Source organism: Microtus ochrogaster, unplaced genomic scaffold, assembly GCF_000317375.1.
Source record: "Microtus ochrogaster isolate Prairie Vole_2 unplaced genomic scaffold, MicOch1.0 UNK10, whole genome shotgun sequence".
Lineage (NCBI taxonomy): Eukaryota > Metazoa > Chordata > Mammalia > Rodentia > Cricetidae > Microtus > Microtus ochrogaster.
Window position 1 is genome coordinate 967,012 of NW_004949108.1, and position 11,757 is coordinate 978,768.

The 11,757-nt window shown below is 45.2% G+C and overlaps 1 protein-coding gene across 1 annotated transcript in view; it reads left to right on the plus strand.

Moving 5' to 3' along the window:
• The window catches only part of Rsad2 (radical S-adenosyl methionine domain containing 2), a 14,703-nt gene extending 12,659 nt beyond the window's left edge, over positions 1-2,044 (plus strand). Inside the window, exon 4 of the mRNA XM_005366554.3 lies at positions 840-2,044. Coding sequence (XP_005366611.1) covers positions 840-1,004 — 165 coding nt within the window. The 3' untranslated portion in view covers positions 1,005-2,044. The remainder of the gene's footprint in view (positions 1-839) is intronic.
• The last annotated feature ends 9,713 nt before the right edge of the window (positions 2,045-11,757 follow it).

An 11,757-nucleotide genomic window follows, 5' to 3' on the forward strand; every position in this document is an offset into this window, starting at 1 on the left:
AGTGCATCAATTTTGTTTATTTATTGTCAACTTGAATTTTATACAACCTAAGAAAGAAAGTAACCATAGAAATGTCCAGTTTATAGATCTAAGGTTAAAAAAATGAAGAAATGAAGTTGTTTTGGAGAATAAATTGTCATGATTGACTGGAGATTTTTAGCAATATTCCCCAATAAGCTGTCTGACAGATCCCCACAGAGTTGTAACAAACACTGACAACCCAGTGTTGGCTTTTGTCAACTGAACAACTAACTTAGTGATTCCGTGTGCACCATCCGATGCTCTCCAGGATGTTCAGTGTAGACACACACAAGCTCGAAGACCTCATTCCTGCCTGCAAGGGTGGAAAGGAAAGAGACAGAGAAAGACAAATGGATAGGATGTGTTGGGGACCTTCTGTCCTGGACCCGGCTCTTTCCCACCTCAGTAGCCTCTGTCTCATCCCCTCAGGAGAAGCCTCTGTCAGGACTCACACCACACAAGCACAGCTGCTGTCTCACTGAGGACATTCAGCTCAGCTTCCTCAGAGCACAGCGCCCACCCTGCTGTACTCTACGCTCTCCTTTACCCTAGGGAATGATGTCTAAAAAATCCAGTTAGTCTCCAGAGAGGGCCGAGTCCCGGGTGGTTAAACCATACTATCCATTACTCCTGGTTGCCACCCTCTCAAGTGTGAGCTGTCTGTGTTGGGGGTGGAGTCTGAGGATTTTAGAGTCTGTCTTAGATCTCAGTGCCCATGTGACACGATTGGGATGTGGACTTTTGAAAGGATAGTTTTAGTTGAGTCTCACAGGATAAACCATATGGCAACATACTTATTTCTACCTTGTATTTCCCAGATGCGCTTCCTGAACTGTACTGGTGGCCGGAAGGACCCTTCCAAGTCCATCCTAGATGTCGGGGTGGAAGAAGCAATAAAATTCAGTGGATTTGATGAGAAGATGTTCCTGAAGCGGGGAGGCAAGTATGTATGGAGCAAGGCTGACCTGAAGCTGGACTGGTGAACCCGAGACAAGAAGGATACTCTGACCAGCTACGCGTATCTCCACGTGAAGCTGTCCACCACCCGAGGTTCTTGCTCTCTATCCAGAGATGAAGACATGACTCTCGGTTGTACATCCTCTGGCTGTCTGTGGATTATCGTTACTGAGAATGCAGACTGTATGTTTGTTTTAGTTTGACTGAACAAAGAAGAAAGGGGTAAAACCACGCAATGATAGCTTATAAAACAGATAATCTGCCTGTGTGCAGGGACAGAGTTCAGTTCCCAGAAGAGCGAGGTGCAATGGTCCCAAAGACCAACGTATTTAACTTGTGTTTGAATTTTTGTGGAATTTTACTGTGAATCCCTTGTTTCCTTTCTCCTCCTCCTCACTTGAGAAGGTGAGTTATTTTCTGCTAAATATGCCAGTTTTATTCACCAGGAAACATCACAAAATATGTCCTCCGGTGTCTATTTAAAGGCTTTTCTGCTTTGGAATGTTGGACTTTTTACTCAGAAGTATAGGAAGAGTAGAAGGTCATCCACTAAGTCTGGAAAAGCAGCAAGGGCTATGTTGGCGCATTCCATAAAAGTCATGGGAGCAAGGCCAGGAAGGACTCTGTCGGGAGTATGGAGTGTGGTCGGCTTGGTGTAAAAGTGCCTGGGGCTCCATGGAAAATTTTCCCGAGGAAGCCTGAATGAGACCCAGTCTAGGTCAACGTGAGATGCACCAGATGCTTCTCCGCACCAAAAAGGCAGAAAAGACGATGAGACCGGGTCAAATACTCTTCCTGTGGAAGCATCGCGTGACTTGCCAGACCAGAACTGCATCTCACCGTTTGCAAAATAACAATTTCCTATCAAAGAGCAAAAGTAGTTGAAAGTTTTCTGTTGCCGATGAATTTTAACGTCCCTGAAATTCTTCTGCTGCCGCTAGAGGGCGCAGAGATGTCAAACTTCATTCGGCATCTCAGAAATTTTGCTTCAGAGTTTACTTTTGGAACTTGGTGAATTTTGGTTCTGTTTCTTCAGTGTGTGTGTGTGTGTGTGTGTGTGTGTATGTGTGTGTGTGTGTGTGTGTGTTTGGATAAATACTAAGAATTTGATAAGGAACTGGATTTGTAAGTATTTTCTCACAAAAGATGTTTATACTTCAGTAAGGTCACCATAATTCAACAAAGACACTTTGTCTCACCCAAAATAGGTGAGGAGCTCTGTATTTCCTGTTTTGTTTGTTTGTGTGCTTAGTGACTGCCTTTTTTTCCCTTGAAGTTTGGTATAACTATGTAGCCCAGGCTGTCCTGGAAACCATGCTCTCCCTGCCCTAACTCCCCCCATTCTAGGGATTACATTTGTACATCACCCAACTCCTATCGAGATATTTTAAAGAGAAAACTGAGTCACGTTTTTCCTGTAGATTTTGATATTTTTTTTAGTTATGTTTGGTGTACTCAGTTTACCTGGGGAAGCCCAAAGGACAGGGGCAGATTCCCACTTGGTCATGTGACAGGAAGCAAATTGGAGCTGAAGCCCCATCTTACATCTTGGGGTTCATTTTCTTCTAGCTGAGTGAACCTGCATGGCTCCTTCCCCTTAAATACTTAAAAATATCCCTCCTTCAAGGGAATAATTGTGATATTTTATCATCACAGTAAAAATCAAGCTCAGATTATATCATGAAATTGGTTTCCCTTCTCAGTTTTAAATCTGGGTGTTCATTTGTGAAACAGCGCTCTTCACCAGGAAAGCAGAGCGTTATTTAGTTGTCATTTGCTAAGTGTTGCAGGCAGTGGTGTCAGATGACCAATTGACTCAGGGTGGTGATGCTGGGGAAGGCGATTTGTTGAAGAACTTTCGAGGGCAGGACACCCCACACTGATTTTAAAGCCCCCAGTGTCTCTGTTATATAGTGTTAAATAATAAAATCATGTGCTGTTCATTTTTATACTGAAAACTGTAGGATGCTATCTGGCTAAACAATGTAGGAAAAAATGGGCTTGGGTTTGAATTGAATTGGCTTTGGGGGGTCTAATTGTTGCATAGATCAACAGCCAAACCATCGAACCCAGGAGCACTTGGTTCCTTCCAGCAATAATTCAGCTCATGTCCTACCCTCTTGATGAACTGATATTGTTTAATAAGCTCTTTTTAAGACAAAGAACAATGATGCGGGTGATCACATATCATCTGAGTGTGTTCAGATGAGGTTTAGTGTTGGGAGGTATATGTATATGTATTCTTCTGTAGGATTTTACTGTATGCGGTAACATGTTTGTTGTAATAAAATGTTCTGTGCATGACCTAAGATGCTGCACTAGTCACTCTTTGGGGTGTCACAGTCCCTGTGCACTTTTCCATCGTGAGCTCACTGGAGGCAAGTTCACATTAAAACTCAACCAAGATATGGATATTGTTGACCCAAGACAACCCACTCCGCAGCAGGGCTGCATGGAGCCAATCCGCTGGAGAAAAGGCTCCAGCCTAACATGCAAGAAAATGTCTGGGAGCCCAGCAATCCAAACTGATGATCTCAGAAGGGTACCCATGCTGCTGGCCAGGGAAGGTTGCCCCCAAGCCCTTGCTGCAGCCACCAGTGTGAAGGGTACCACTGCTTGATACTTGGCCAGCAGTACAGGCCTCAGAGCTGAATCCACTCTTCTGGACTCTCTCTGAGACGGCAGGGTCCTGACTCTGGCCACTGTCATAACTACACTCCCTCGGCACAAGTAAGAGGTATCTGCAGTCCACTTTACCAGAGTGAGGCAAACCCAAAAGATGCTGACCTCTGTAGCAGTGGTCCACACAGAATGGCCTGTTCCCAGCTCCAGGTCTGGACAGGGGATTTAGGAAGATTTAGCTGTAGCCATCAAACTGTGTTGATTGACAAGCACCTCTCCTGGGCACTTCCCCAGCCCCAACCCCTGTTTGAAAGTGCCATTGAGAGATGTGTCTGTTCATTGGATCACCAAGGAAAGATACCTTTAGACTGCAATAGTACAACAAGTGCACACATGAACATACATGTGCACACTCACATGCATACACAAAGAGAGACAGAGAAGACAGACAGACAGAGATTGGCGGAGATAAAACTTCAAGAAACTAGAGTCCCTCTCATCTCTTACATTCTATTCCCTTTATTTTAAACCCCCACATACCAGAGGGATCCTTGCAGGTGGGTCTTCTCTGGGACAAACTGTTGTGTTTAGATTAGTAAATCTTTCTTATTGTCGTGACAAATATGAGGCCCATCATGATGGCAGAAAAGAAAAATAAATCAAAGGAAGACGTTTCCCACACATCGGACCCATGAAATGCAAAATGCTAACCAGCACGCTGGCTCGGAAGGGATGGCCACTGTGTGGTTGCAAGCCTGATGACCCTAGTTCAGTCCCAGGATCCCACAGCGGAAGGCAGGAGGAAACCAAAGCTGAAAGTCACCTTCCCACCTCTGCAAGCACATGGTAGGCTTCCACCTCTGTAAACACACATGCATGCATAAACAGTAATTAGTTAGTTAACTTGAAGTTAAAATGTTCAACAAGCCATAAATCATGAAAGCAAAACTGGCAAGCCTTTTTGGACAGACACACCACCAAAGATATTACCCAACTGTCAAACAGGCATTTCAAAATGTGCTTAACAGCAGCAGGCACCTGGAAGCAGGAAATTAATACACAACCAAAAGAAACAGAAAGTTTAACAACGACACTACCAAACAGGAGGGAGGATGTGGAACGGCCAGGACCCTTCATCAACTCTAAGGCCAAACACAACGAGAATTTTCTGTGCAGTGAGATGGACATATGTGACCCTTAGCAGCCAAGGAGTCCATCAGCCGTCTCCCATATCCACCACGAATCCACGTCTCTTCAGATAAAGGGTATGGAAGAACATCTTCAGGGTAATAGCAAGATACCCCAAAATACCTATTCTTGGTTATAATAGAATGATTAGTGAATTGCACTGTGCAGGTAGTGGGGCCTTTGTAGCTAAAGGGAAGAGCAAACTGAAAAAAAGATGGGTAAATATAAAAAAAAAAGCACAGAGTGGAAGAAACTAGATAGAAAGACGATGAACTATGAGTAAATCCATAAAATTAGATTTAGCTGGAGCATGACTTGAAGAAACAAGCCAAGCTTATCTCTGGGATGTGTGTGTGTGTGTGTGTGTGTGTGTGTGTGTGTGTGTGTGTGTGTATGTGTATGTTTGTGTGGGGGGTGCTTTTGTTGTATTTGTTTTTAAGACAACATCTTATTATACAGCTCTGGACCAGGCTGACCTCAAGCTTATAGAGAACCACCTGCTTCCACCTCCTGAGTGCTAGAATTAAAGGTGTGCACCACCAGGCCTGGACCATGGTTGCCTTTTGAGTAGAGGTAAGTGCTGGGCCTGAGAGAAGGTACACAGAGACCTTGAAGTATGGCAAAAGTTCTCACTCTTAATAGGAATGTCCTTTCAGGTGTGACCATTCTGTGCACAATTATTGTGTTCCTATCAGTCACACACCTTCCCAGTGCTTCAACAAAAGCAGCTTAAACAAGGGAGGGTTTATTCCAGCTCATGGTGGGAGAGGAGACAGTCCATCCTAGCACAGATGGCACAGCAGTTGGTCAGTCCCACCATGCAAGTCCACAGTCGAGAAAAAGAGATACACACACACTTGTGTTTCTTGGTTTTTCTCCTTTAAAAGCAAAACTTGTTTTGTCTGAGACCCAGTCCACAAGTAGTGCTCCCCACATTCAGGATGGATCTCCTCCCTTCAAGTCACCATCTCTTAAATGCTCTCACAGACACAATCAGGGGTGTGTCTCCCAGGTGACTCCAAGTCAGGCCCTGCTGACCCCAAGAGGAAGCATCACAATGCTATCTATGCTTTGATCACTGCTGAACTCTCCGTGTGACAATTCAATGACAGATTTCCTAGAGACTATGATGGTTGCAATATAGTAAACAGACTGCACAGCCAAGCAAAGCAACACAGCCCTGCTGGAGCACTGTCCCCACCAGAGTGCATGGAGCATGTTAGGAATGCATGGGTACCCAGGGGTCAGATCCCTGGCTCAGGAACAACGCTGGTGGCCTTTGGCTTTTGTCATAATGATTTGAATTGGTTTCAGCATGAGACTCCCAAGGAGAAAAGAGCAAACAGGGCCTCTGTGAAGTCAGCCATGACCCACACTGACCTTTAGCAGTCTGCAGAAGAGCCCCTCACCCACCTTGGCATTTGTGAGTGGATTTCAGTCCCTGAAGGAGTGGATCTCAGACCCTAAAGGCTGCTATCTTCCTCCTCAGAAGGCACAACAGCCATGCAACAGCTTTGCTAGAACACAGAGGAGCAGAATGGTGACGGGAGTGTGGGGAGAGCCCTGAGGAGATCGATAACCAGCCGCCCTCGTCAGGCCTGGCTTCAGGGACCTGTCTTTGGAGGTCCTTGGCCAGTACTTGTGACTGTCCTACGGCTTAAGACAAATGCTTATGTAAAGCAGGAAGTCCCAAAGAGAGTCTAGGCTGTGGAGACCAGGTTATGGGTAAGAGCACTTGCCACTGAAGCCTGGAGATCCCAGGTCAGACCCTTGCGACTTATACAAAGGAGCGCAGGGTAATGTTTACCTGGAATCCTAGCACTCCTACAAGATGGAAAAAAGATGGGGCAATCTCCAGATGTTCAGTGCTCAAGAGTGGCTCTCCAAGTGTGCACAGTGGGGAGACAGGAGACCATGTCCTCTGATCTCCACACCCCAGTCATGGGACACTTACCCTGAGCTCACAGACAGAGACACACGGGAACACACACACACATACACGCACACAAACACACACACTGGTCTGGAAAGATGTCTAAGACACACCAGGAAATAAAAAGACAACATGCAAAATGTGTGCATGACAAGATTACATGTGTGGGCAGGACGAACAACACACATGTCTTCTAGGGGGCGCCAAGGAAGTAAAGAAAGTACCCCAGTGATCAATTTACTCCAAAACGGAGTTTATGATGCACTTTGCTCCTCTTTGGAACTTTTAGTCTCAGCTTGTACAACCTTAGATATCAGAAGTTAATGATCTTTGGCACAGTAAACTTTACTTGCTACATTTTGGGGGGGGGGTCTGGCAAAAAGTTCACACATGCCACATATAACATACCCCAAACTATGAATTAGGCCCCACAGGAAGGGCCTAATTCCCTTGCATTCCTGTCCCCTAGAGGAGCAGGGCTTGCCTCTTCTCCTCAGTGCTCACTCAGACCTCACACACCCAGACTCGTACGCACACACCACACAAACACATTTTATTTTTGTTGTTTTGTTGTGTTTTTAAGCTGCACTCCCCTGATCTACTCTCTGCTGGAACAGGAGTTAGGCGAGGCTGGGCCTGCCCTCAGAAGTAACAGATGACCGACAGGTGAGCTCCTGACGCCAGGGCATGTCTCTTCCTCACTTGGATTAGTTACTGCTCCCTTGTGATGGTCAAGTTCCTGGCCTGAACCAACTTAAAGGGAAAAGGATTCCTATTGACTCAGGGTGTAATAGGAGATGGTAGGCAAGGCATGGAGGCAGGGGCATGATGGGGTTGGTTGTGTCTGTGTCAGGAAGCAGGGACAAATGCATACTGAAGCTTGACTCCCTTTCTCCTTTTGTTCATCCTGGGCCTCCTGTCCGCGGGAAGGTGCCTTCCTCCTTTAGGAACTGGTTGCTTCCTCTTAAGCTTCTCAGAAACACTGAAATCCACACAGCCAGAAATGTTTCCCTTGTGAAATAAATCTATAGAGTGGAAGAAGACTATCACACACTCAAGGTTCATTCGTGTTAGCCACTGGTATAGGATAGAATCACGGGAATGCTCAAGAAACACACATGGAAGGACAGAAAGATGAAGACATGCCTGATACCCAAATGAATGAATGAATGAACGAACGAACGAATGAATGAAGAAACTGGCCTGCTCAGAGAAGTCTCACCAGCAAAGATAAGGCAATTCTATTATGGTCGTCAGTTGTGAAGCAGTGTGGCTGGCATTAAACACCCATTGAGATCTTGCTCCCTAAGTGATGTCGGGGTTCTAAACTGTAGCATGAATCAGCATGCAAACTATAGCCCAGCGCCAGGCTCATAAGGGGAGTGGACATTTCCCATTCTGTTACTGTAAGCACTGCCCTTAGTGCTGAATCTCCACCAAGACCCTCAATATTAAGATGTCATGTGTGAGCAACGCACGACTGTCCGTGTTTCCCAGATGAATGGCTGGGGATGTGGTAGAGCCCATGCCTAAAATAGAACACTAATCAGGAATGAACAAACCAATAAAAACCTCAGATAGGAAAAGAATTCATCCAAGATTACATCATTACTAGTGAGCCAGGGGTTAACCACTAAACCATTTTTTTCCACTAAGGGTGCATGGCTGTCCCTCTTAGCATTATGCTTAACAGGGACATAATATGTGTGTGAGCTGGTGGCAGGTGTTTCCCTGTTGCACCAGAGATGACAATGTCTTTGCTTTGGAGGAACTTAAGCGCTTGTGCAAGGTCATGATGTCTTCATTAAACACACCACGTTTGTTTTCAGTTTCCCGGTACAGAAAAAGCAGAGGTTTCATTTCCCTCCACAACAATAATGACTTTGTTCAGTGCAGGTTCCTTCAGGGAAATGGGTGTTTTCTGTCTGCACAGAGATCTCAGGAGATGTTTGCTGAGAAGAAAGTAAAAGTCCACAGTGCAATACCTCACCTGCATCTCCCAGACCCTGAGCCCAGCACCTCGGCTGCATCATCTAGCTCCTGAGCATAACGGCTTTGACTGCCAAACTTTGGCCCAAACTCTTCCCACTTTTGTCAAGACAGATCTCATCAGCCAGGCTGTCCGTAGTTCACACAATACCCAGTCATTAAGCTCTGCTTCTACTATTCAACAACTTTTCCACTCCAAAGTTCCAAACCCTTTCACACTCCTCCCACGCTTTGGTTCCAGAGACCCTACAGCCACATGATCATGCCCATCAAAGCCATGGCCCTACCTCCCGGCACTTAGCCATTTGGGTCTTAGTTTTGGTCGTTGTGGTTGTGCTAACAGATCCCAGACAAAATGACTTAAGTGAGGAGGGGATTGTTGACTCACATGTCCAGCTTCCAGTCCATCGTGGCCGTGGAACAGTCAGGAACTTGAAGTAGCCCAGTCACACCGCCTCCATAGAGAAGAGCAGAGAGCAGTGAATTAACGGACACAAGTCAGGATTGAGTTTTCTCTCTCCTTTTCATTTTAGTTCAGATTCAGCTCCTGAAATGGGACTGCCCACGTTTAGGGTGCGTCCTCCCATCCCAGCTATTTCTATTGAGAAAACTGCTGACAGACATATCCCTGAGACATCCTGACACAATGCCTCATTGAACGTCCTCATGTCGTTATCCATTGTGTCCATAGCCCAAAACAGACATTGCCATTCCCATGTTTAGGTCCTCAAAGACGAAAGCATTTTACCCTCCTCCCAACTTCTTATAACCCCGGTTCTACAGTCCACTCCAGTGAGTTTGAATATTCACATTACACATCGCAGATAAAGTGCAACCTCATGACCGGCACTCCAGGTACACTGTGGCCTCCTCGTGCCCCCATGGGGACTCCAAGCTGGTTTTCTAATGTTCACATTAGGCTTGTTTGAGTCTGGGCCGCGATAATGAAATCATCTGGTTTAAAGCACTGCTCTGTGGGACCTGGCTCCCTCAGCTGGCCGTGTCCTGGCTCATTATCCACAACAAAGGCGGTCGGCCTTCTCTTCTCCCTGGGACCTAGATCAAGGTCTGGTCTTCTGCCGCCAGAAAGCTTGCGGTTATGCCAGTGTCTCTGCTCTCCTGACTGAAAGTGTGATGTCTCCTTAAAATGTTGTCTTTGAATTCACCTGCCCACCTAATCTAAGACTTAGATGATGGGCAAAACCTGACAGTTAGCTGTGACATCAAGGCCTTGGCAAGTTCGCTGTCACGTCCACCTCTTCTCCCAGATGCCTCTGGAAGTGGCCTTCAGCTTTGAGCATCTCCAGGGCCTTCACAGCGCCCTTGGACTTTTGTGTCCTGAGACACTGCGGAGCTTGTTCCCCAAACTCAGGGGTAACCACTTTCAGCAGAAAATAAAACTAAAGCTGAGCAAGAACAAAACATTCCAGGGCAGTGTTTATTGAAAGAATTATGGAAAGAAGATGGCTATCCTGATATAGTGATATTGATATTGGGAAATAGGACTAGAAAAAGGTAGGATGCTGAAATATTCCTATTCTATTGTTTTCTATAAGGAAATATTATTTTGTCATTATAATAAAATGGTTCATACCGGGGATAGAGTTCAGAAGTAGATGCTTGACTTGCATGAACACTATCCTATGTACCTATATACCATATACACATAAACCCAACACACATGTACACACATACACCCTACACACACATATACCCTACACATATACACACAACACATACCAGACACACATACCACACACACTGCACACAACACACACACCAGACTTATCGCATAATACACATACCACACATTCACATACCACATATGCCCAGAAAATATGCATAAATTGAAAATAGATGTTTGGAAAGTGCAAAATTGTACATTTCCCCTCACAGGTCTGGAGAAGATTAACTTTTCAAAACCTCAATTGAGAAAATGCCTCCATATGATAGGACTGGAAAGATGGCTCAGTAATTAAGAGCATTGGCTGTACTTCTAGAGGACCCACATGATAGTTCACAATATCTGCAACTCCAGTCTCAAGGGACCAGGTACCCTCTTCATGCCTCCCTAGATGTGTGGTACACAGACATACATGCAGACAAAATATCCACACACATAAAATAATTAAAAAAGAAATAAGCCTATAGACAAACAGTGGGGTCATTTTTCTCGATTAATGATTAATGTGAGAGGGCCCAGCCCATTGTGGGCAATACCACCCTTAAGAAGATGGCTCTGAGTTGTATAAAAAAAATAAAGCAAGCTGAATAACCCATGGGGAGAAAGTCAGTAAGCAACATTCCTCCCTGGCCTCTGCTTTAGTTCCTGTCTCTAGCTTCCTGTCCTGACTTCCTTTGATGATGAACTTTGATGTGGAAATGTGAGTGAAATAAATCCTTTCTTCCTTGATGGTATTGCCATGTGTTTCATCCCAGCAACAAAAACCCTAACTATGACAGTGTCCAAAGGTCCATATAGACTGGTTTATGTGGAGGCTTATGGTGAATGCTTTGGTGCAGTCATAATTAGGAACCACTAATTATGGAAGCTCAGATTTCAGAGCTCCCCTGTAGTAAAACTTTCCATGTTTATAGCATCCTTAGAGCTATGTATGGCCTGAAGAAGCCCTGAAATTTGTGCAGTTATGGCTAAGGTCATTTTTGGAGACATGTATAACTTTGTTCTATACTCGCTTTGTGAGAAATCTGAGCTTTGCGTCATTCAAAGAGCAACTGCTAGGGCCACTGGCCAGTGGTCATTATCAAATGTGTCTATAGAGAATAGGATATTAGCTGTGTAGATGAAGCTTGTCTGTGGAGGAGGATAATGGCTGTATATAGAAAGAGTCTATGGAGCCTGGCAGGGAGGGGGAAACCAAAGTCTTAGGAGACGATGAATAAAGAAGCCAAGGTAGACCAGATATCTGTGAAGAGCTGCACCTGGTGGAGACTATAAGGAGATTCAAAAGGAGCCTTGGGAGTCAGAATCATAGACAGAAAGGGTGTGTAAAAAGCAGTATAACAGAGAATAGTGAACCAAGGAC